General features: G+C 38.7%; 1 protein-coding gene across 1 annotated transcript in view; it reads left to right on the forward strand.

The window, feature by feature from the left end:
* DCDC5 (doublecortin domain containing 5) overlaps positions 1-21,849 on the forward strand; it is a 79,198-nt gene extending 57,349 nt beyond the window's left edge. Inside the window, exons 15-18 of the mRNA XM_005690107.3 lie at positions 1,771-1,907; positions 3,171-3,350; positions 18,194-18,344; positions 21,692-21,849. Coding sequence (XP_005690164.1) covers positions 1,771-1,907; positions 3,171-3,350; positions 18,194-18,344; positions 21,692-21,840 — 617 coding nt within the window. The 3' untranslated portion in view covers positions 21,841-21,849. The remainder of the gene's footprint in view (positions 1-1,770; positions 1,908-3,170; positions 3,351-18,193; positions 18,345-21,691) is intronic.

A 27,179-nucleotide genomic window follows, 5' to 3' on the forward strand; every position in this document is an offset into this window, starting at 1 on the left:
GACATTATGTCCTTTTAAAGCATTGTACATCTCCAAAACATGCTGGCTAAAGATACTGGCAAGTCCTTTCATTTTCTTAAGATCATTAGAAACAAGTTGGCAAATACCAAATAATGCATAATGTTTTTTGCTGTTTCTTGTTCAAATCCTGGCTCTCAACAGTGTAAATGATAAGCTATCAGAGAACTGCCTTTAGTTAAGCAAAATTTTAGTGTTCAAAATGCATTACAAATAAAATATTTATTGAGATATTATCCATAAGAATTTATCTGTCCTAAATTAATGCTACCAGCACATTATGAATAGAGTCAGCTAAAAACTATATTTAACATAAATGTGTGTTATGTATTTTTCTGGTGCCACTATGTTCTCCTCCAAAGCATGCTGGCTAATGGCATTGTCACTGTTATTCATTGGCTGTTGATTCAATTATGTTTTCTTCACATCCATAAATTACATATGAATGATAATAAGGTACATAGAGTTCTGATTTCCCTGAAAAGTCATTGCTGCCACCTATTTTTATTGCTGGATCTATTTTCACAAACTTGAGCTATAAAAGCACCAATGCTTTATCCTCTACAAATACTGAGTTATTTCCAGAGGGCTGTGTTCATAGTCAGGGTATGAAAACCTGCATTTTAAGAGTCCCCTGGCAACAAAATTAGGACTCGACTTCATTTCAGTATTTCTATTATTTTATCCATCTAAGTGTTACTTTCTCAAAGAAGCCTTCTCTGACACAGCAGACTAGGTCAGAAAGGCCTGTTACATGATTTTTTACACACCCTTTACTTCAGGGGTGCAACACACTTACAATCAATTATTGGTGTAATCATTTCCTTGACATTTGGCTTCCTTTCCAGAGTGTAAGCCTTTGAGGTAAGGGCTTGGTCTCCTAAATGTTTGGATTGGCACCATCTAGCACAATGCCTGACTCATAGCTGGTGTTCAACATCAATTTCTAGAAGGGATATACCAGAGAAAACATTATTTGTACCTTAAGAAGTTGGGAGATCAACTTCTCTGAGTCTGAGACTCAGTGCTGAGTATATCTTCAACCCAGAAAAAGGAAACAATTTAATAAGTGTGACCTTTAAACCTCTTTTATAATGATTTAAAGTCATCTAGCTGAAAGAATATATAAATACAAATCACCACACTTATTAACTTATGCCTGTGATTCTTTAGAATACAGTACTCTAATAAATATTTTCTCTTATTACAGCTTCTTAAGAGCGCAAAGGACACAGCAGAGGTGTCAGAAACTAATCGTGCTCGCAGGGTATTATTAGATAGGAAAAAAAAGGCCTCCTGTCTCTTGGGTTAATATTATTTTAGAAATACTTAATCCCCAGGCTGCTAAGCTAATTGTGGGGGAAAGGCTTATTATTAGTGAAGAGAACAAAACATATGTTCCATGACTGGAAGAGATGATGGGCTATATAGGTCATGGATTCTATTTGACTAAATTACCACTGAACCATATCGTGGATGAGAGGCTGGGGCCAGTGTGGAAGTCAGCATGTTATCTTTCTTTTCTATCTGTACAGTGAGTATGCATATCCTGGCTATTTAAAGCCTCCAGCTCCCATATGAAGAGCCATTGTTAGATCTTATTACCTTAGGCATCTTCGCTTTTATGATATATTTAGTATTTTAGCCTCTGCTCCCAAGTGGAATGATTTATGCATAGAAAGCCAAACCAATTTATTTGAAATCTGAACGCCTATCATCAGAAACAACATTTCTAGTGACTTCTTTCCCCAGGGCGGCGGGTAGCAGCATGTCAGCCAGCCACCATGGTTCCCAACAAAAGCCCTGTGCAGCTGGTGGTAGTGGAAGGAGGCTGGACTGAGCAGACTCAAGAGGAAATTAAACTCCTGGACCTCATAAGACATACAGAGGTATGCTGTTTAGGACTCCAGACATTAAAGGCTCAGCCTCTTTTATAAGCTTTTAAAACTACAGTATTAAATTTTTTTTACATTATGCCATTAATTTATTCTTAGCATCTGGTCAGTTATGACCACATAAGCATATGCCAAGCATTGAGTTGGCATTTGGAAAGTAGCTATCTAAGAGACAGCCAGCTCCTAGGAAAGTCTGTTTTGTTTGAATGGAGACCAGAAATTATGACCTTAGCAAAGACGAGAAAAAGGCCCAGTGGATATGTACAAAGGTAATTATAATAAGTGTAGTCAAGTTGAGCCTTATGGCTTCATTGCTCATCACTCCTAAGGGTATGTCTCAATCTGTAAAAAGAGGAAGGAGCAAAATACTAATTGCAATGGAGACATTCAGAAGTGAGGAATTTAAAAAAGCAGTTTGAGTCCAATTGATTAATCAGTCAGGATTGCCAGAAATAAAAAAGTCAAGACAAGAAAGGTCAGCTGTTGAGAGAGGGCTGGGGATAGAGACTGGGAAAAACTTTTTGCTTTGTGAAGTTTTTCATCAAAATGATGTGTTCTTATTTAATGGGGTTTCTCAAATCGTGAAATGTGTTCAATCTAAATCTTAGGCGTGTGCCCAAGTCAAGGTCACTAGAAAAAAAAAGAAATTGACATTGCTAGAAATATGACTTCTTGCCAAGCTAAGAAGGATAAATCACTGACCAGGGAATGAATGCAAAGCATTGAACTAGGACATGCTTGAAGTAGGATGAAAAGCTGCCTGGCAGGGATCTGGCAGAGTATAAGGGTGGTTGCTGTATTTTAAAAGAGAGAGTAAAGATTTAAACAACAGTCATGTACATTCCCTTAAGCGTTTCTTGGTTAAAGGAAATGATGTTGTGATTCTAATAAAAAAACTCATTTGTTAGATGCAGAGAAATCACTCAGTAGGAGAAACACCATGCACAAATCCAAAAACACATCTCTATTCATTTCTCCAAATTATAAATGAAAGTTAAGTACTTTGCCAAAGTAAGTGCCTTATTGTACTACTCTAATGGCTATTATTGCCTATAGTGATTCACTGAAGCAAGGGGAATTACAGAAGAATCAGTGATAGGAGATGGTAATGTATTTCCTAAATTTTTTTCAACATGATGTACAATGATAGGATATTCCTGTCTTTCATCATATCCTTCATACACACACACACACACACACACACACACACACAAAACAGACAGTTCTCTAACCATGGCACTCTACTTTTCTTAACAGGCACACCTTTCTGAAGTCCAAGAACTGCAATCCAAGAGAAATTCTCTCATTGCACCTAAATGTATAGCATTCAAGCAGAGCAACCTGTATAAACAGCCCAATGCAAAACGAGTATGGATTTACCTAAATGGAGGCAGACTTGAAGATGGCACTTATGCCTGGGGCAAAACTATTTCAGAGGTAAATTTAGTGTGAAAGGAGAATGTTTCATAAGGCTAGGTTCAAATTCCAACTGTGACATTTCTAGATTGTTAGATCAGGCAAATTATTTTACCTCTCTAAACCTCATTTTCTCATCTGTAAAATGGGAGAGTAATACTTTCCTCACAGGGTTGAGATGATGATTGAATGAATTTATGTGTGTGAAAATCTGGAGTACAACTCTGCGTGACTTAATGTGTGCACCAGAATATGATTCTTGGCTGGCAGAGAACAATAACGTTTAAACCCACAGCAGTCAAAGAGTAAAGTCTAAACTTGAAAATAATTTAAAATAGTTTTCCTCTTCCATTTTAAGACTGGTTCACAAAAGCATGATTATCCTCTAGATATGTTCTCTGTGGGGAAAACCACAGTATTCACTAGAGGAAACCTGTCATATTCTTGATGCCCAGAGTCTGAGAATTATGGCAGACTTTCCGCTTTCCAAAATTAAAAGACTGACTAAGGAAAAGATGAGTAACAGTTCATTTATTGTTTGCAATATCAGGATACAATTCTGAAATTTGATATTTGTCTTCATCTTTAAATAAAAACTTTAGGTACCTAGGAAATGGATTTTGGTAGAATTTCAAAAATTCTTATTTGTTGTAGTGATATCTTACATTGTAAAAATGTTCTTATTATTATTTTGTGAAATGTTTTTATAACTTTTTCTGGGACAAGAGGAAGTCACATAAGGATGAGATATTGGTGGAGGATGGAGGAAAAGGCAAGACAGTGCAACAGATGAGCCTGGAGGAGTTCATGGAGGCTGCTGGGGGCACCTAGAGTATCAGGGGCACTGCAGAAGGGCTGTGCCCCTCACGGTTGGTGATTTCAAAGTGTGAGGGAGACCACTCTACTTTGACAAGGACTTTGAATAACAACTGTGAAAGCAATTACATCTCAGAAGTTGACAACAGATTTGCTGTGCTTGAGAAAGAGAAAAATGCAGACAATGCATTCAAAACTAGGAATATAAGCAAAGGGACTTTATACACATGAAGAAAAAGAAAGTGATTTTTAAAAAATGAATGAGAGCTCTTTTAGGAGAGAATGTCCTAGAACCATTTCTGTAAAAAAGCTGAAGCATTTCTCAGAAAATCACGGTTTATTAAATTGTACCTAACCATTGCAACAAGAACTCATATGTTAGTGAGGGAATATGAAATGATTAGTAAATAAAGAGTAGAGCAGAGACAATAGGATTAAAGATAGATTTTAAAACTCAGGAGAGCAAAAACTTACAGTAACTTTTTAAAAAATTACATACACCTAGTGAAGGAATGACTTTTGGATTTATGTGACTCTCATGTAGCATGTAAAAGGCACTCCATACATATTATTCCATGATCATACAATTATTTTATGAGCTTTGTACATAAAGGGCACTGTGCTAGATGCTGAAAAGTATTACTCTAATTTATGTGTGTGAAAAGAGTTTGAAAAGTTTATAGTGTAGTATAATTGACAGGTTAACCTCAATAGTAGTGGTAGCAATAGGAGACATAAAATAGCACATGAGCCTTGTTCTCATTGCATTCATATTTACAATTGGCAAAACATTTGAAAATACATCAAGCTTTACTTAGGTTTGTAAAGAAATGGGCACTCTCATGTTAATAGGAGTGCAACTTTTTGCAGGACCATGTGGCTATACAAATCATATGAAAATGCACTTCTATTATAGAATCCTATCCCAAGGATATTTTCTTGAATTTATGCAAAGGTTATTTGATAATAGTATTTATCATAGGTTATTTACAGCATAGAAAGATTAGAAATAATCTCACAAATAGGGAGTTGGTTCAATGAATTATAGTATGTAGAATGGGATATTATAAATAAAATCAACTTTAGAAAGAATAATGACAATAAAGATGTTGAAGATATACTAAATGAAAGAAGCATAACATAGAGCATATAGAGTTGAATTCTATAAACATGTATGCACACACATTAAAGAAAAAGACTGAATGGATTTTATTTTTGGAAGTGTTTATTGGATGGTCTTATTACTGGTGATCTAATAGAGACGGTCTTTCTTTATTATGTGTTTTTCTATGTGTACCATATTCTGTTATGCTGAACCCAGATTGTAAGAAGAATGCATTTGCTAAGGGAGCTGCCACTCCTTTTAGAGAAGTGCTAACAGCATGTGATGAAGGTCAGATCAGTAGTCCATGCAGGAAGTTCAACAGTAGTTCAGAGGAGGGAACATCGTGCCCACCTGGGGTGAAGGAGAAAGCTCCACAGTGGACTTGATCAGGACCTCTGATGAAATTTGATCAATGGGGAAGAGTCAACATTTAGGCAGAGTAAGGATGAGGAGCAGCACACACAGAGGTATGGGTGTTAGATTCATAAACCAAATACGTATTAATAGATGGTACTTGAACTAAGAAATAGGGAGAGATACAGACAACTGGAGAAATTGTTTAAAAGCGTGTATGGTGGACACCATATACTCTCTGTATATTCTCCGTGGGCTGCTATAACAAAAAACCACAGACTGAGTGGCCCAGACAACAGAAATGTATTTCTCACACTCTGGAAGCTGGAAATTCCAAGATCAAGGTGCCATCAGGGTTGGTTTCTGATATGGACTCTCTTTCTGGGTGGCAGATTGCTGACTTCTCACCACTGTGTGCTCACACAACCTTTCCTCTGTGCTTACGTGGAGAGAGAGAGAGCGCACTCTAATGTCTCTTAACCTATGAGTTTGGGGGAGGACACAATTCAGTCCATTACACTACCCCAGACTAAGACATTACACTACCCCAGACTAAGTCCATTACACTACCCCAGACATGAGCCACTAGTTGTCTCTGAATCAGGCAATGGCATAGTAAAGGCAATGTTTGGAGGAGATTAATGTGGCCTTGGTATATAGAAGGATACTTAGGCAATGTCTAGAAAGCTTTCTGCATATTATTTCCTCTTTCATTTTGTTAAAAAATGTTCTTTCTAATCTCTTTTCTTTCCTTTTCCATTCTGTTTTTGTTTTTAGGGATCTGTTTGAGATTCTTCGTGATCAATTAGAAAAGTATCTTTTCAGGCCATCAGCCTGTAAAGAATACTCCAGGAAAATGGACTGTGGGTGTGAAACTACAGGAAGAGTAGGGTTCAGATTTTACTGGGTGAATCTGGCTAACAATGCCAATTCCAGAGAAGCTCAGAGTTTCAGTGGCTGGTACTTTCACCCGAAGAATGAGGAACAGAATGCTTTTCAGAGTGCTTCCCTCTACTTTCTACAATGAAACCCCCAGATGGTGTTTGAATCCCATTAATGCAGGTTTTCCCCTCAACTTCTTTCACTGCTGTGGCTATTCTGGATGATTTAACCACATGCTTCCTACCCAGTCTTTGAACGTGGCTGGAGCATCTCTCATCTCCAGCTGCTGCAGGGTCATTTGTCATCAGTGTGTCCCCTGCCCCACAGGGTTAGTGGCTCTTTCTTCAGGGCCATCATATTTCTCTGATTTATGCCTGTCCAAGCCCTTCCTTCTATGGCCCTGTAGCATCTGTCTTCTCCCATCCCTGCAATATCTTTCCGATTCCACAGAATTTCAAAACCAATGTGCTCTCTCACAGCCAAGCAGAGTTCTGAATGCATGAGTGGAAGCTGCATGAATGAGAAACATTTGTTTTTAATTTGTAGAGGGCAGTGCCTCATGTCCTCAGGGAGTATGAAATAGTTCTGTGGTGCCCATGTGTACCACCCTGAGAGTACCGGGTCTATGAGAACTCACAAAATAGGTGAAGAATTGTGTAAAGAGCATTGCTCGTTTATTATGAGCTTTTGTTATTGTCGAATTTAAACATGTAATTTATATTACCCACTTTAAAGGAGGAACTTGAGTAAATTTACATATATTTGAAAAGCTGAGAATTAAGAACATCATTAAAGGTCAAAAGTTAACTGGACATTTTAGAACCTAATTGTACTGAAATGTCTTTTTTTCCTCTCAAATTTATTTTTTTTAAAGATTTTTGTAAACTCATTAACTGAGTCTGGTGTAAAATAGATCTTTGTGAAAACCAAGTGAAACGGCTATAGATTTAACTCCTATTTGTATTTAGTATACGTTTCTATTAAATAACATTCATTCACTTGATTATAATGGGCTTCCTAGGTGGCGCTAGTGGTAAAGAACATGCCTGCCAGTTCAGAAGACGTGAGATGCAGGTTCGATCCCTGGGTCAGGAAGATCCTCTGTAGGAGGGTGTGGCAACCCACTCCAGTATTCTTGCCTGGAGAATCCCATGAACAGAGGAGCCTGATAGGCTACAGTCCATAGGGTTGCAAACAGTAGGACATGACAGGCAATTTAGCATGAATTTAGCAATTTAGCATGAGGGCACCCACCTAATTATAAACAGGAAACACAATTTCTATAGACTAGAGAAGGCAATGGTACCTCACTCCAGTACTCTTGCCTGGAAAATCCCATGGACAGAGGAGCCTGGTGGGCTGCAGTCCATGGGGTCTCTAAGAGTCAGACACGACTGAGCGACTTCACTTTCAGTTTTCACTTTCATGCATTGGAGAAGGAAATGGCAACCCACTCCAGTGTTCTTGCCTGGAGAATCCCAGGGACAGCGGAGCCTGGTGGGCTGCCGTCCATGGGGTCGCACAGAGTCAGACACGACTGAAGCGACTTAGCAGCGGCAGCAGCAGTGACATTTTAGTGGTAAAGTAGGGGAAAATAGAAGAGTTATCCTTATGTAGGATTTTTTTCAGGGCCTTCCGGAGTGGCACAGGCAGTGAAAAATCTGCCTGCAATACAGGAGACCTGGGTTTGATCCCTGGGTTGGGAAAATCCCTTGGAAAAGGAAATGGCAGCCTACTCCAGTATTCTTGCCTGAAGAATTCCATTGTCAGAGGACCCTCATGGGCTACAATCTGTTGCAAAGAGTTGGACAAAAGTGAAGTGACTTAGCAGCAACATCAGGGTTTTTTCAAGCTGCAGGAATTTCTTCCAGAGACCTATCTACATATTTCTAGGACAGCTCCCCACTTCTCCCAGTCAAGGTAGAAACTCAGTTATCGTACCCTTTGGTTGCCTTGGAGCGGAAAAAAACACATAATAATAGCTGCTAGGACTGAATTGTGGTCCCCCTTTCCCCCACTTTCAGTTCTTATGCTAAAATCCTAACCTCCAATGTGATTGTATTTGGAGACAGGGCTTTGAAGAGGTAATTAATGTTATGTGACCTTAAGGGTGGAGCCCTAACCTGAAATAATGTGTGGTTTATAAGAATGAAAAGAGAAATTTCTCTCTTTTTTCCCATCATATGAGAACAATACAAGAAGGCAGCTGTCTCTAAGCCAGGAAGAGCTCTCACCAGAAACCATATTAAACCACAGCTTGGTCTTGACTTAGCAGCCTCCGGAAATGGTGGTATTCGTTTTGGCAGCCTACGCAGAAGATAGCGACTATTACTATGGAAAATTTAGGAAAACTGCAAAACTGTATGAAACCACATGAATCTGTTGTAATTAATATGAAGTTTTGGATTATTTGAATAATAGATTATTCTATTTTCTAATTGTAGAACAGCATACAGTCATTTTTGCATTGAAATTAGAAACAGAAAAAGCACCAAGAAGGAAATGAAAATTCTGACTCCCACAAATAACCACAATTATTACAATTTTAATAGATCTATTCACATGGTTTCTATATATTTATACATTTGTTTGCCATTGTCATCATGTTAGATTACATTAATATGTGTTATTATTCATCAAACAAGCTCTTGTAACTTTTTGCCTGCATAATTTAATATTCTTTAACAAAACATTATTTGCAATGGCATCATCATGTTCTGTCAAATGGTTGGATTATTACTTACTCATCCAGTTTTCTATTGTTTGCCATTTAGATTGTTTCTAATTTTGCTATCATAAAACATAATCCAAATAACATTATCTACACATAAATCTTTTTAAAATTTCTGATTATCTCTGCCAAATAAATTCTTAGAAGAATTTCTAGGTCGAATCATGTAGATGTGTTGGAGAATTTTGACAGCTATCCTCAGATTGTTTTCTAGGAATATTTCAGCACCTGATGCTCCCACAAGTTTGAATGAGAGTTCCTACTAACATGCTGTTTACATGAGTAATCAACAATGCTAATTGCAGTCATTTAGAAATATGTATTTGCAAGTTGACAGGAGAGAATGTTATATCCGTGTTTCAATTTATATGTCTTCATTACTTGTAACAGTGATTTTTATTTGTTTTGCTTGGTTTTTACCATTTATTAGTAGTCTGTAAATATTTTTCACACTAATATAAATTTTCTTTTTCTATGGCAATAAGCTATGCATAACTTTGTCAGATTTATTATGACAAGTTTCCAGTTTGCCATGGTGTCTGAGAGATTTTTTAATGTGCAGAAATTAATGTATTTTTACAGTTTATTCTTAATTTTTCAAGTTCCAATAGTATTTTACTATCCTTATATCATATAAGACTTCCCTGGTGGCTCAGATGGAAAAGAATCTCCTGCAGTGTAGGAACCTGGGTTTGATCCCTGGGTCAGGAAAATTCCCTGTAGAAGGGAATGGCTACCCATTCCAGTATCTTGCCTGGAGAATTCCATGGATAGAGGAGCCTGGTAGACTACAGTTCATGGTGTTGCAAAGAGTCGGACACAACTGAGCGACTTTCACTGTTTTGTGTCATAAGAGACCCAGATGTATAGAACAGTCTTTTGGATACTATGAGAGAGGGCGAGGGTGGGATGACTTGGGAGAATGGCATTGAAACATGTAATTATCATATGTGAAACAAATCACAAGTCCAGGTTTAATGCATGAGACAGGGTGCTCGGGGCTGGTTCACTGGGATGACCCAGAGGGAGGGGATGGGGAGAGGTAGGAGGGGGATTCAGGATTGGGACACGTGTACACCCATGGCAGATTCATGTCAATGTATGGCAAAACCACTACAATATTGTAAAGTAATTAGCCTCCAATTAAAATAAATAAATTTATATTAAAAATAATAATAAAAAATAAAAACAACAAACAGACCAAAAAAAAAGATTCATATGATTTTTTCTTAAGATTTTTATAATCGTCTGTTTCCCTCTTATTTTTTAAACTGTGTAAAACTTTTTTCTGGTGTAAAATTTGAGTGAAGCTATTTTCTCTACTTTATTTTGGGCTTAAAATTACTATCTCAGCCCTACTTCCCGAATAATCATTTTGTTCTTCCCACTGAGTTGGAATACAAACTTTATGGTTATAAATACTGAATTCTAATTAGCGTCTTCTTTTAAGCTGATACTTTTAGAATTATTATAGCTTTAATCTATTTTAAAATCTGATAGGAGTTTCCTATTGTTGTGCTTTTCGGTTTCTACTTAATCATCCTTGTCTGCTGGTCTTTTTTAAAATGTCTTTATTTATTCACGTGCTTTGGCTGGTCTGAGTCTTTGGCTATTGCTGCCCAGGCTTGTCTCAGGTTGTGGCAAGTAGGGGCTGCTCTCTAGTTAAGGTGCCTAGCCTTCTCACTGAGGCGGCTTTTGCTGCAGAGCACGGGCTCTGGTGCACGTGGGCCTCAGTGGTTCCAGCCTGTGGGCTCAGTCCTTACAGTTTCCTGGGCTCCAGTGCACAGGCTCAATACACGGTTTTAGTTGCTCCATAGAATGAGAAACCTTCCTGGAGTAGGGACTTATCCATTTCTCCTGCACTGTCAGGCAGATTCTTTACCACTGAGCCACCAGGGACGCCCTGTTGATTTTTATAGTTGAATTTTGTAATTGCACTTCAGCACCCTAAAATCATCCTACAAAAGTTTTGACTATAGCTATGTTAGGCTATTAATTACTTTCATAAGAATTGACACCTTTTAGAATATTCAATCCTCACAGCCAGATTGAATTGTGTGACATTGTTTTATATATATATAAATATTTTTATCCTTCAATAAAATTTTAAAATTTTTATAATGGCCTAATATTTTAAATTAATTGTCACTCTGAGTAGTGTTGATGTTGGAATGAACTGTATTTCTTAAATACATATCTTTGGTGAATAGCAACAAAAAACAATCAATGCTTTAGAATTTATTTTGTGCTTGACAACTTTATTAAGCATTCTTCTTATTAATTTCTCATCCATTTACATAAATTTTCTAACAATGATATCATATTAAGTTCATATGGTGATGATTTTACCTATTGTTTCAGAAGAACCATTTCTTTTATTTTGATTTTGTTTTATTGTATTGATTAATTAAAAGATGCTTGCTCCTTGGAAGAAAAGCTATGACAAACCTGGACAGTGTATTTAAAAAGCAGAGACATCATTTTGCTGACGAAGGTCCATAGAGTCAAAGCTATGGTTTTTCCAGTCATCATGTATGGACGTGAGAGTTGGACCATAAAGGAGGCTGAGTCCCGAAGAATTACTGCTTTAGAACTCTGGTGCTGGTGAAGACTGTTGAGAGTTCCTGATACTGGGAAAGATTGAGGGCGGGAGGAGGAACAGGTGACAGAGGATGAGGGGGTTGGATGGCATCATTGACTCAATGGACATCAGTTTGAACAGACTCTGGGAGATAATGAAGGACAAGGAAGCATGGTATGCTTCAGTCCAAGTAGTTGCAAAGAATTGGATATGACTGAATGACTGAACAACAACAAATATAGTAGTAAAAATAAATATCCTTCGGTTCAGTTCAGTCGCTCAGTCTTGTCTGACTCTTTGTGGCCCCATGGACTGCTGTACGCCAGGCTTCCCTGTCCATCACCAACTCCTGGAGTTTATTCAAACTTATGTCCATTGAGCCGGTGATGCCATGAAGCCATCTCATCTTCTGTCACCCCCTTCTTCTCCCACCTTGAGTCGTTCAGAATCAGGGTCTTCTCCAAGGAGTCAGTTCTTCGCATTAGATGGCCAAAGTATTGGAGTTTCAGCTTCAGCATCAGTTCTTAAAATGAATATTCAGGACTGATTTCCTTTAGGATGGACGGATTGGATCTCCTTGCAGTCCAAGGGACTCTCAAGAGTCTTCTTCAAATGATGTTCAAAAGCATCAATTATTTGGTGCTCAGCTTTCTTTATAGTCCATCTGTCACATCCATACATGACTACTGGAAAAACCATAGCTTTGACTAGATGGGCCTTTGTTGGTAAAGTAATGTCTCTGCTTTTTAATGTGATGTCCACTTTTCCTCCAAGGAGCAAGCATCTTTTAATTTCATGGCTACAGTCACCATCATCAGTGATTCTGGAGTGCAAGAAAATAAAGTCTCTCACTGTTTCCGTTATTTCCCCATCTATTTGTGATGAAGTGATGGGACCAGATGCCATGATCTTAGTTTTCTGAATGTTGAGTTTGAAGCCAACTTTTTCACTCTCCTCTTTCACTTTCATCAAGAGGCTCTTTGGTTCTTCACTTTCTGCCATAAGGATGGTGTCCTCTGCATATCTGAGGTTATTGATATTTCTCCCAGAAATCTTGATTCCAGCATGTGCTTCATCCAGCCTAGCATTTCTCATGATGTACTCTGCATATAAGTTAAATAGCAGGGTGACAATATACAGCCTTGGCATATTCCTTTCGTGATTTTGGAACCAGTCTGTTGTTTCATGTCCAGTTCTAACTGTTTCTTGACTTGCATACAGATTTCTCAGGAGGTAGGTCAGGTGGTCTGGTATCCCCATCTCTTGTAGAATTTTCCGCAGTGTGTTGTGATCCACACAGTCAAAGATTTTGGCATAGTCAATAAAACAGAAGTAGAAGTTTTTCTGGAACTCTCTTGCTTTTTCCATGATCCAGCAGATGTTGTCAATTTGATCTCTGGTTCCTCTGCCTTTTCTGAATCCAGCTTGAACATCTGGAAGTTCATGGTTCACGTACTGCTGAAGCCTGACTTGGAGAATTTTGAGCATTTCTTTGCTAACGTGTGAGATAAGAGCAATTGTGTGGTAATTTGAACATTCTTTGACATTGCCTTTCATTGGGATTGGAATGAAAACTGACCTTTTCCAGTCCTGTGGCCACTGCTGAGTTTTCCAAGTTTACTGGCATATTGAATGCAGCACTTTCACAGCATCATCTTTTAGCATTTGAAATAGCTCAACTGGAATTCCATCACCTCCACTAGCTTTGTTCGTACTGATGCTACCTAAGGCCCACTTGACTTCACATTCCAGGATATCTGGCTCTAGGTGAGTGATCACACCATTGTGGTTATCTGGGTCTTGAAGATCTTTTTTGTATCGTTCTTCTGTGTGTATTCTTGCCACCTCTTCTTAATATCTTCTGCTTTTGTTAGGTCCATACCATTTCTGTCCTTAATTGTGCCCATCCTTGCATGAAATGTCCCTTGATATCTCTAATTTTCTTAAAGAGATCTCTAGTCTTTCCCATTCTATTATTTTCCTCTTATTTCTTTGCGTTGATCACTGAGGAAGTCTTTCTTATCTCTCCTTGCTAGTCTTTGGAACTCTGCATTCAAATGGGTGTATCTTTCCTTTTCTCCTTTGCCTTTAGCTTCTCTTCTTTTCTCAGCTATTTTTAAGGCCTTCTCAGACAACCATTTTGCCTTTTTTATTTCTTTTTCTTGGGGATGGTCTTGAACACTGCCCCTTGTACAATGTCATGAACCTCTGTCCATAGTTCTTCAGGCACTCTATCAGATCTAATCCCTTGAATCTATTTGTCACTTCCACTGTATAATCACAAGTGATTTGATTTAGGTCATACCTGAATGGTCTGATGGTTTTCCCTACTTTCTTCAATTTAAGTCTGATTTTGGCAATAAGGAGTTCATGATCTGAGCCACAATCAGCTCCCAGTCTTGTTTTTGCTGACTATGTAGAGCTTCTCCATCTTTGGCTGCAAAGAATATAATCAGTTGATTTTGGTACTGACCATCTGGTGATGTCCATGTGTAGAGTGCTCTCTTGTGTTGTTGGAAGAGGGTGTTTGTTATGACCAGTGCATTCTCTTGGCAAAATTCTATTAGCCTTTCAACTGCTTTGTTTTGTACTCCAAGGCCAAATTTGCCTGTTACTCCATGAATCTCTTGACTTCCTACTTTTGCATTTCAGTCCCCTATAATGAAAAGGACATCTTTTTGGGGTGTTAGTTCTAGAAGGTCTTAAATATTCTTAACAATGGAAAAAAAAGAAGAAACAGGATCATTTCCCCTCCATAGATAGCTAGAAAGTTGGAATTTTTTGTTTTTTATTTTTTCCTTTCCCATGTCCCTTTTTAGTGATGTTTTACATTTTTACTTTCCCTATAAAAACTTATTTTAAAATTTTTAATTGATTTATTTTCTAACCATTTTTTATAACAGTTGTATCATGTTCTAGTGATCTTACTGCTTAATATTAGTCACTTTATACTATGACTTTTCCATGGTGAAGGAATTTCATTCATTTTTTAAGTAATCTGAAATGTATCTGAGCTATATGTTTTCTGAATTTTTCTACATATAAGAATATCTTTTGTTTCCTGTAACCAAAGTATTAATTTAGCTGGAAACTGAATTCTTACACTGAAACCTTTTCCCCTAAAAGGCTCATTTTCTTTAGTAGTCAGTATTACAGAAAACAGGTCTAAACATAACTGAATTTTCCCCCCTTGTCTGAAATTCATACTTTTAACCCAGTTAAAGTTAAATGTTAGTCATTTTTTCATTAACTTTGCCGTATCTTGGGTTAACCTATTTGATATGAAGACATGTTTGAAAAAAGAGGATTTTCGTCTGTTTTTTTTTTTTATAATTCCTTAAGTTTATATATTCTGAGTTCTTCTCCACTAATACCTATATTGTATAGGTTTAATATCTGATGTCCTGATGTGACATTGTTTAACTTTTCTCTTATAAATTTTGTCTTATTCTTTCTCTGTATCCTAGGAGATTTTCTCAACTTAGTCCTCTCTAATACAATTTGGTTTTCTATACTATTCAGTCTGCTTTTTTTCTGTTTGTAAGGCAGAGTTTGATTCTACTACTGAATCTTTTATTTTGTTGCCTCTCATTTAGCTCTGTATTCATATCGATTTAAAACTCTGTTTCTTCTCTTACCAGCTGTGTGACCTTGGTTATGATATTTAGCCTCTCTGTTCTCCATTTTTTTCACCAAGAAAAAGAGGATAATAATTATTCCCACAAAATAAAATTATGTTATCCTTGGAAACTTTTAAATAAGTTTCTAGCCCATAGAAATGTGCCAGTAAATCTAAACTGCTATTATTATGATGACCATCGTCACCATCACCATCATTATCTCTGTCTACATCTCAGCAACGCTCCTTTCCTTTAAGCTGTTGTCATCTCACTTCTCTGTGTGTGTCTCTGTGGAAGTCATATTTTATTAAAATTTGGGGGAGCACAATACAGATACTCTAAAATGTATTTGTGCTCTAAATCTTAAAAAACCTCTTCGCCTTGCGTACAGCTACTGTTTATGTTGTAGAATATTTTCACAATCCTCTTATTGCTGAGGTTCATTTTTCTATTTATATCTCCTTGTACAAGGAGAGCTCTATTGAAAGGAGACATTAGTTTTCTTTTGTTCCCCTAAATTTTGACTTGGGAGCTGTAGGATCCTCCTGTATATCCTGAATCAGAATCAAATTGCTGCTGACTGGCTATTATTCAGCAAGGGGTGTGGGACTGCATTTAAGTCTTTCCTCCCACTGCTCCTGTCTGATTACTCCCTCTACAACAGGAATGTATTCTGGGATAATTTCTGTTACTGCTCAATTCAGTGCATCCATCCCTTGCTCAAAATACTGGGTGAAAAATTCAGTCTCTGAATTGCATTATCTCATCACTCTCTTGTCTTTCTTCACATTTCTGAACCATTTTCCAGACGCAAGATACCATAAGTTGCCCAGTTCTACAACTCAATTGCTGTGAGCTGTGGCCCCTAATTTGATGTATAAAAAGAAGTATTAGGTGACTGGAGCTATGTGAACCTGGCCCTTTCATTTTGGGAGAGCTGCTGTCTGGCCTGGATGATAGGTAGAAGTCAGGCAGGTGTGTGGAAATGTCTTACTTTCCTCCTGCTCGCTTATATGTTCTGTCTTAAAGTCTTCTGCACACTAATGGAACCACTCTTCAGGGTCTGGCAACAGGTTGAGTGATCTTTTTTAAAACTGTTGACACTTTGCATCTGTGCATGTGTTTTTTTACTGTTTCAGGGAAAATTGAGAGAAATTGAATCAGGCTCTAACAGATAGCTTTTTAATTTACCAATTAAAAAAAAAACCTTTGATGATAATAGAATCATAGAATCCAAGACGTATTAGACCAAAATTTGATTTTATAGTTGAAGAGACTGTTTTGTATGCGCATTGCCTGACTTGTTTGAGGTCAGACAGAGGCCAGAACCAGGTCAGTGCTTTTGTCCTTCTAACGCATTGCTTATTGGAAAAAAATAATTGAGCTATTCTCACAAATCTAGATTCTTCAAGTCAAGATCTTTCACACTGAGCCATTTTTTAAACAGAAAGGAGTCTCTTCTATATGGAAAAATAGAGAACAATTTAACTTATATGCAGAGTATATCATGAGAAATGCTGGGCTGGATGAAGCAAAAGCTGGAATCAAGATTGCTGGGAGAAATATCAATAATCTTAGATATGCAGACGACACCACCCTTATGGCAGAAAGCTAATAAGAACTAAAAAGCCTCTTGATGAAAGTAAAAGAGAAGAGTGAAAAAGTTGGCTTAAAGCTCAACGTTCAGAAAACTAAGATCATGGCATCCAGTCCCATTACTTCATCACAAATAGATGGGGAAACAATGGAAACAGTGGCAGACTTTATTTTGGGGGGCTCCAAAATCACTGCAGATGGTGACTGCAGCCACAAAATTAAAAGATGCTTATTCCTTGGAAGGAAAGTTATGGCCAACCTAGACAGGACATTAAAAAGCAGAGGCATTACTTTGTCAACAAAGGTCCGTCTAGTCAAGGCTATGGTTTTTCCAGTGGTCATGTATGGATGTGAGAGTTGGACTATGAAGAAAGCTGAGTGCTGAAGAATTAATGCTTTTGAACTGTGGTGTTGGAGAAGACTCTTGAGAGCCCCTTGAAGTGCAAGGAGATCCAACCAGCCCATCCTAAAGGAGATCAGTCCTGAGTGTTCATTGAAAGGACTGATGTTGAAGCTGAAACTCCAATACTTTGGTCACCTGATGCAAAGAACTGACTCATTTGAAAAGACCCCGATGCGGGGAAAGATTGAAGGTGGGAGGAGAAGGGGATGACAGAAGGTGAGATGGTTGGATGGCATCTCTGACTCAATGGACATGAGTTTGAGTAAACTCTGGGAGTTGGTGATGGACAGGGAGGCCTGGTGTGCTGTGGTTCATGGGCTTGCAAAGAGTTAGACATGACTGAGCAACTGAACTGAACTGAAGAGAACAAGAAGGACGAATCCACTGACAAGCACTGAAGTTCCTCACTGTCTAACTGCATTAGGGAACATTTGTAAACCCTTCTCATCTCCTTCTATACCTCTGTCTTTTCTTTTAAAATTTTTATCAGAGTATAGCTGATTTACAATGTGGTATTAGTTTCAGGTATACAGAAAAGTGAATCAGGATATATACATATATCCACTCTTTCTTCTTTTAAGATTATTTTCCCGTATAGATCATTACAAAGTATAGGGAAGAGTTCCCTTTGCTACTCAGTATACCTCTTTCTAGCAATTATAAATAAAATGAATACTTATATCATGATATAGTTCTCTTCAAGGAGTTGATTCTTTAATACTTAAACATGTTGTGACATCACACACCCACCCAGCATGTGTCTCTTTGTGTTTCAGCTCCTGAATGACTGCTCCTCTCGTCTCAAGCTGGCCCACCCGGCCAGAGCACTGTACACCCCCGATGGAGAGCCAATTCACTCGTGGGATGACGTAGAGCGAGACATGGTCATCTGTGTGTCTACAGGGCGTAGCTTTAGAACGCAGCGAGGTATGAGTGATGATTTCTTTTCCATCATGTTTTTGAAGAATTAAAGCATTCACTTGTTTCTTCAAAGAGCTTTTTTTTTTTTTTTTTACTAAATTTTATATCCCATCATGATGATTTTTAATGACTATCCTACTCCACACTTTTGTATGCCATATTACCAAAGTTAAATTCCATGTATTTATTTGCTGGAAGCTCACTGTTACCACTGTTTGATCTAAAGCATTCAATGAAAGTTCTGTTAGTCTTGAGTTTTATCCAAGGGGCTTTAGTTGTAGAAATTTTAAAAGGCCTCCTTTGAAGGTATTCATTTTTTAGCATGGACCCAAGGAAAGTGAGGCATCCTTGATTTCCTACTTTGCAAGTTATTTAAAACTTAATGTTTCTTTAAAACACAAATATACACTTTACAGATTTATTTTGTTTACTAATAAGTAAATATATGCTTGTTTATTATCTTGCCTATCTTTCAATAATTTTTTTGATAAATGTTAGAAATGGAAGAGAATATAACATTTGGTATTAAACCAATTCTTGTCTTTCATCCTACTTATCCTGAGGAATTTAAAACCCCTTTCTGGGGTAGGTCTACATTAACAAAGACAGAATGTTCAGGATATCCTGAAAAACTGATAACATTTTAAAAGAAATCAGAAGATTCAGGGGACATCATAGCAGTCCGGTGGTTAAGACTCTGTACTTCCACTGCAGGGGGCACAGGCTCAATCCTCGGTCCAGGGAACTAGGGTCTCACATGCCACGTGATGTGGGAAAAAAACATTAGAAATGAATTACCTGGGATTTTAAAAATAACTAATGTTAGGTTATCGCTTTTAAAAGCCACCATAAAATTATTATTCAGTTCAGTTCAGTTCACTTCAGTCGCTCAGTCATGTCTGACTCTGAGACCCCATGAATCGCAGCACGCCAGGCCTCCCTGTCCATCACCAACTCCTGGAGTTCACTCAAACTCATGTCCATCGAGTCGGTGATGCCATCCAGCCATCTCATCCTCTGTCATCCCCTTCTCCTCCTGCCCCCAACCCCTCCCAGCATCAGGGTCTTTTCCAGTGAGTCAACTCTTCACATGAGGTGGCCAAAGTACTGGAGTTTCAGCTTTAGCATCACTCCTTCCAAAGAACACCTAGGGCTGATCTTCTTTAGGATGGACTGGTTGGACCTCCTTGCAGTCCAAGGGACTCTCAAGAGTCTTCTCCAACACCACAGTTCAAAAGCATCAATTCTTCAGTGCTCAGCTTTCTTCACAGTCCAACTCTCACATCCATACATGACCACTGGAAAAACCATAGCCTTGACTAGATGGACCTATGTCATATATAAGATATATAAACCAAAAAAATTTAAAACAGTTGCAATCCTATCTTTACACTTAGCCTAGAAAGGGCAAAAATATGGGAATGAAAACTAAAATGCAGGAAGACAAGGATTTATGTAAATACCTAACACTATTCTGAGGATACCACACAGATTCCCCCAGCACCATCCTACATCAAAGAAGGGCATTAATCTTTATATTCTTTGTATTTGTCCCCATCATTCACCATTACACCTCACCCCAGTTCTTGGTGACCCTCACTATGTAATTATTTAGAAGAATTACTTAGAATGAACCAGTGATGTTGTTCTTAACAGGAAGTACTAATTGACAGCTTTCTGTATTCCATAGCTAGTAAAAGAAATGTAAGCCAGGTTTCCTTCCCTGAAAGAGTTTTGGATCTAGTTAAGTATATGAACACACTTGAAGTAATTGACTAGTAAGTGGTGTTGTAGAAGCTACCTTCCTAGTCCTTTTGTTATTTATGCTTAATCTTTTGTACTCTTGGGATGGCCTTCTATTAACTGGACCTCACCCTCCTGGCCCCACTGTATTCACTGGGCCTTTCAGATAAATAACAGGAAACCTATCCAGCTGCTGCTGCTGCTGCTAAGTTGCTTCAGTCATGTCCAACTCTGTGTGACCCCAGAGATGGCAGCCCACCAGGCTCTCCCATCCCTGGGATTCTCCAGGCAAGAACACTGGAGTGGGTTGACATTTCCTTCTCCAATGCTTGAAAGTGAAAAGTGAAAGTGAAGTCGCTCAGTTGTGTCCGACTCCTAGTGACCCCATGGACTGCAGCCCACCAGACTCCTCCATCCATGGGATTTGCCAGGCAAGAGTACTGGAGTGAGTTGCCATTGCCTTTTCCAACCTAGCCAGAGAGGTATCCAAAACACAGAGAGAAATGTAGGCTACCTTCCCAGAACCAAGCTTGTTACACATAAAAACTGAAAAAGGAAAAGAGAAAACTGAAAATGCAAACATTACTCTTCCTACCATTTTCTTCCGTGTTAGCTCTGTAGACCTTTGACAAGGCTAAATAGACATTCATTTTTGCATCTTCAATTCTTTAACCACATCAATTACTATGATGTGAAAGAGCTGTTTCTTCTCCTCTTAAAATGGGTCCTCATATTCCTTTAATGGTGAAAGTGTTAGTAGTTTCCCCCAGTTGTCTAAGATCTTTTCAGCGGGTGATATATGTTCTAGAAAATCTAACTGATAGCAGAGAGTCTAACTTAGTTGCTATTAGAAAGTTATTTTATTATATGAACTGCCATTTTATTGTTTTTCCTGAAATAATTAAATGAGAAATAATCATTTGGTAGACGTCTAAACACTCAGAATGCTTTAAAAAAGAGAGAAATGCTACTAGTATATATATACATGTATATATATACTCTTGTGAAGGGACATTTAATGAATCATGCTGTTCATAATTCTTCTGTGACCTACTGACTTAAGTATGTAGTAGAAAATAAGGCAGCTTGGGATTTTCAAAACTAAACGCCTAGTAAGAACTTATTTTATGTACTATAATGTAAAAACATTCAGCATGTGAAAGTAACCAAAGAATCACATTTGGTCTTTGAAAAATGGATTTGTTTTGGCAAAACAAATCAGACACTGTTAGAATGGTGCCTTTCACACAAACCCCTAACAAAATTAAAAGAGTGCTTTATGCCATTTGTCTTCAACTCTGAACATGGTTCTCAATGCTGTGTTTACCATCTTTTCAGTGGGTTCAATTTTTAGACCACTTCTAGGTTAGCTTCCAATTCAGGCTTTATAAAAAGCTTGGAAGGAAGCCCTCTCTAGCAACTGCCATTCTGTAGAAATCCAAAGAATGTTAACACATATCTGATGTGATAAGCAAGTCAAGTGTGTAATGAGAGAGTCTGGCGTGGGAGTTGAGGGTTTCTGAAGGATCTTCGAGTTTTTCGTCATCCTGAACTTTTAATTATTTGCTGTAAATACATTGACTTGTCTCTCAAAATAATTTTTTTAACAGAGTTAAAGCAACTGGTGGAGATCAGAGCAAATTATGCCCGAATCTGCAGGCAGCAGGGCCCTCAAGCCACAGACATCATGCTGTCGCCATCCACAAAGCTGCATTCCCTGGTACCTTCACGCGCTGAATTCCTGGCGGAGCCATCCTAGTTTGTGTTCTGTTTCACTGGGGTAGGTGTGTGGACAAACTTATGTGTTTGCTAGGATGTGATATGATGATTAGCCATCGTTCTTAATTTTATACCATACTCGCTCCATTTTACACAGTGGCATTTGATGCCTCAAATCTGTTCTTAGAAAGACAACAAAACTCGACAAAGCAATGACAGTGATCTATCCTAGGTGTATTTTCTCCCAGGAAAAGAAAAAGGAAAATATTTGTTATTACTGAAAAATAGTTTTGTGGGATCAAATAGCATATATTATTTTATATATACTTTTTTATTCTTACATATAATTTAATAATAAAATGGACTAACAGTTGTAGTGTGTGTATATATATTTACATATGTATTTAAATTTAGTAGGATCAAGAGTAGTATATGTACTATATATATAGAAATAATTTTATATTATTCATTTTACATGGGCTTCCCTGGCAGCTCAGGGGTAGAGGAACTGCCTCTCAGTGCAGGAGACCTGGGTTCGATTCCTGGGTCTGGAAGAGTCCCTGGAGAAGGAAATGGCAACCCATTCTAATATTCCTCCCTGAGAAATCCCATGGACAGAGGAACCTGGTGGAATACAGTCAATGGGGGTCACAAAGCATCAGACATGATACAGTGACTAAACAACAACAGCAAAATATTTTTTATTCTTATATATAATTTGATAATAAAACAGACTGATAATTGTAGTGTGTGTATATATATATAGTTATATTTAGTAGGGTCAAGTAGCATATGTACTATATATAAATACATTTATATTACATATATAAATTATATATATATGTATATATAATTTGATAGTAACAAAGACTCTTTGACTACCTAATGCTAAATTTGAGTCAAACCGACATTTTTCTGGCTCAGCCACTTCATTTTTCAAGGTTCCATGCTAAAATCCTACATTTGCTAAATGAAAATGAAATGGCTGGTGGCCACCAAACCCCACATGAATTGCTTTCTCCTCTTCCCACTTCCCCTTGGTTTGGCCTGTGGTAATAGGACTCCTCACGAGCACAGCTAGATGTTGTTCACAGAGTGAAGCTGGATCATTTCTGACGTAAGCTCAGTAACCAAAAGCCGTGGACTGTGTCCTGAATACCGAAACTTAAGGAAAGGATATATGCACCACTTGAAGGGAAAAAATCACGTGGGGATTTTTCTTAAGGGGTCAAGGGAGATCCTTAGCAGTCATATGTAACAATACTACAGGAAGATAATTTACCTTTTAATTTCTTTCTGCTATGAAGAAAGAATTATTTTTTAAGAAAAATATCAGTGACACACCAGAGTTTGGTTTCTAGTTCTGGTAAAAAAAATGTTCCAGAGAAATGCTCTTCTTTTTTCCTCTGAAAGCCTTTGGCATCTCCATCTGAGTATAAATCGCAGCCTGGCTAGAAGTGTACAGAATGGCTCATCTGGGCTCACTCCTCAATCCACCACTGTAATGTGGTGCAGGAAGGCAGTAGATCATTTCTACTGAAGGGGGCTCTTGGTAATCGCTGCAAAAGGCCTAGCATTTACTCCCAGTCTGCAAATCAGTCAGGTCGCATGAATAAATTCCTGCTGCCTCTGACACTACTAAAAGCAGAGCACATTGAGGCAAAATTTCAAGTTGCATACACAACAATTTGCCCTTTTGCAGACCTCTTCTCTATGTGTTGTGCAGTGTTAGAGATGTGAAGGCATTCCAGGACACCTTTGTGATACATATGAAAGAAAGATCGCATGTGCCCCTATTTCGCTTTTCCTTTTGTTGAACGAGAAGGGTTAAGGAACATGCTCCTGGTCACAAAGTGGGCCAGTAGGATTCTTACCTGCTGGGCCTCTTCTTATAAAAACTGGATTACAATCCCCAGAGACATAGAACTAGTTTTATTTTTTTCCAGATTCCTTGAAAAGAAGGGCATTTCTCTAGGTGAAAAAGTACCTATCATTTTGCTGCCAAGGAAAAGTTGATTTGCTATGAAAATGCTGTGATTTCACCATGGATCAAATGCGCAGATTCTTGTGAAGTCTTCACTGTTGTGTGTGAACATGTCTGAAGCGAAAATTGGTAATATCACACAACACTGTATCAGTGTACCAGGAGACGTAAGGCAAAACTCTTAACTGAACTTCTCTATTACTCGTAAATGTGATTTTAGATGTAATATAACAGTCATCAACACATCACATATTACCAGCAAGGCAGTGACATGTACTTTGTTGACGATGGCTTACGCAGAGTATCTTGGCAGTTCGTAGCCATTTTTAACTTCAGACTAAGAACTGCGCTGCTCTTTATTATTGACCTTCTTCTATGATCGCCTGGATCATGTGGACTGACACCACTAAAAGCAGAGCACACTGAGGCAAAATTTCAAGTTGCATACACAACAGTTTGCTCTTTTGCCCTTCTATGATCACCAACCATGTGGACTGGAGGGCAGTTACTCTACCTTCAGCAAGAACTATAGGATAAGACTATTTTAATTCAATTCAACCCTCCGAGGATTTTAATAAACCCAGTAATTTCCTTTGGGGACATGCTTATCAAATTTGAATCAGCCTCATATATATAAGTCACATTTCAATATTTTTCTATAGCTGGAAATCATTTATTATTAAATACTAAAGCAACCATCCTCAAGTCTGTGGTGTTCTCCCAAAATTTATTTCCTGCTGGTTTGCAAACACCCTTAAGTTGATCCAGATGTTAATCAACCATGTACCCGCGTTTGTGATTGTCCTTGGGACAAAGAATTTTCTGGATGTTTCTGTCCCACCTCTAGCCTTTGTTACCTGATTAAGTGTTGGGATGAAGCTGCATATTTTTAAGTAAACTAACTGAAAACAATGGGTCTGAATGCTTGACAAACATTTTGAAATTATGGCACCACTTATAAATAAGTGTTATATCTGTGTACTTATGGCAGGTTTATAAAACAGGACATGTTAGAAGTGATTCAAAATCCAGATGTAGTTTGGTGGCGTGATAACCCTGAATTTCCATTTTGTTCTTGATTGTTCATAATTACTGAATATTTTTTTTGTATGGATCAAGAAAACAAAGCAAACAAGCAAACCACAACAAAAAGGTAAAAATACCTCTGCTCTCTTTTGCAAGAGAATCACTTAGAAATTGTGGCCAGTGGCAGCAGCATTTGTAAGCTAGCCTTTATTAGTAGCCCCGTGTGCTGCTGAATGTTATTGAGACTTAAAATTCACCCAAACAGTATGTTTTTTTCTGACATCATTTAGAAGGAAGTGATCAAACCACTTAAGTCCATGTTATTCTAGATCTTCACAAATCAGATGTAAATGTCCTCAGTTAAATGGAATTTGGACCCAGTGGTGATCCTCAGTTGTTTTTATTAAATCAGTGGCTCTAGTTCCCTCCTGCCTCTGAGCAGATCTCAACGCTTCCTCAAGTGGGGTTTAGCAGAAAGAAAGAGCAGCAGTTTTGTTCTCAAAAAGCAATAAGCGAGAATTCTAAGTAAAAGGCCTGGTTTGGGGCTGCTTGGCCAAAAGCAAACGCAAAGCAGAATCAACAAAGACCACTCAGGTGAGTGCTGATGAGAGTAAAGTAATGACGGACATTCAGTGGTTGCCTGCTGCCAGCTACAGTATTTCCTAGGTCTGTGAGTCTGTAATATGAAACACTATCAATAGGCTGTCACCCTGTGCCATGTGTGCAAATAGAAATATATGAGGAGAGAAGAAGTGCTTATGCCCAGGGTGCAACTGGGTTGGGGGAGGGAGGAAGAAAGGAGACAGGAAATTATATTTATACGGCAAGTACAGTGGTGATTCTGAATTGGATGTGCTATCATTCATTGTCCGCTGCATTCTTGTGCTGGTTTAGGGGTATATAGATGGTTCAGTCAACCGCTGGATCGATCAGGTCCTGACTTAGCAGTCCGAGACTTCCCTGGTGGCTCAGACAGTAAAGAATCTGCCTGCAATGCAGAATGCCTGGGTTAGAGCCCTGGGTTGGGAAGGTCCCCTGGAGAAGGGAATGGCTACCCACTCCAGTATTCTTGCGTGGAGAATTCCATGGACAGAGGAGCCTGGCGGGCTATAGTCCATGGGGTCACAAAGAGTTGGACATGACCCAGCAATGAACACTGTCTCTAGCAGCCCTAGAAGTTTTAAACTTGGGGTTTTAACCCCAGCAAAATTGTCCAAAAATGTCAGCTCTGGGCAGACCCTAGCTAGAACAGTTGAGGGGTCAATGTCTAGATGCCACCACCAGCAGTTCTCCTTAATTACCCTGCAGACTCTGCCAGAAAGAATGGAGGAGAGGTGGGAGCCTTACAGAACTGCTAGGATTAGCACCCCCAAAGCATAAGATTTGATTCTCTGTGTTCATCGCTCCCACTCTTTCCCTGCTTCTTTCCAGTGCTTCTCTCTCCTTGCCTTTCGGTCTTCTCCTCAATCTCCCTTACTTTTTCTCTTCTCTGTGTGTCTTAGTCGCTCAGTTGTGTTCAATTTTTTGCAATCCGTGGATCGTTGCCTGCCAGGCTCCTCTGTCCATGGAATTATCTGGGCAAGAATACTGGCGTGGGTTGTCATTTCCTACTCCAGGGGATCTTCCTGACACAGGGATAGAACTGGGTCTTCTGCATTGCAGGCAGATTGTTTACCGTCTGAGCCACCAGGGAAGCCCCTTTTCTCTTCTGAGGGCCTTTAAATCCTGTCTTTCATTTTAACAATAACTCTCCCCGTAGCAATTTGTGGATCAGCGAGGGATGCTTCCGTAATATGACTCTCAGAGCTTCCTGAGCATGTGTCGCCTGGGGAGCTTGATAAAATACAGAGTCCCAGGCTCAGTGGCGGAAATTTTTCTTCTGTACCCCTGAAGTGGAGCAAGGAGTCTGCAGGTAGCAAGCCCCAGTCATGGAGGATGGTAGCTGACCACACGTGTGGAAACTCAGTCAGGGTTCTGTGCTTGTGAGCTGGGCATGGCTCAAGCACTAAACACCAATTCTGAGAACAATGTGGCCCCTTTTACCTTGGTGTTCAGGGGCTATGAAGGCAGAGAAGCAATTACTGCCTGTGTGGGGGTTGGAGTCTAAATGCTGTCAGGTTTACTCCTCACTGTTTCCTTGAGAAAGAAAGGAGTTGGAAACTAACCACCCAGAGATGGTAACCAGGACGTAGACACTGGAGGAAACACGAGGGAGTTTGAGGTGCTGAAGCCTCCCATGTTAAATAAGCTGCCGTCAGTGCTGATAACATCTGCTATTTTAAAGGTCACAGAAATAATGTCAGGGCTATGGTACATGAATCGAAGAGCAGAATAATTTTGAAGGTGGGGAAATATCCAGCTTCCTGGGG

Source organism: Capra hircus, chromosome 15, assembly GCF_001704415.2.
Source record: "Capra hircus breed San Clemente chromosome 15, ASM170441v1, whole genome shotgun sequence".
Lineage (NCBI taxonomy): Eukaryota > Metazoa > Chordata > Mammalia > Artiodactyla > Bovidae > Capra > Capra hircus.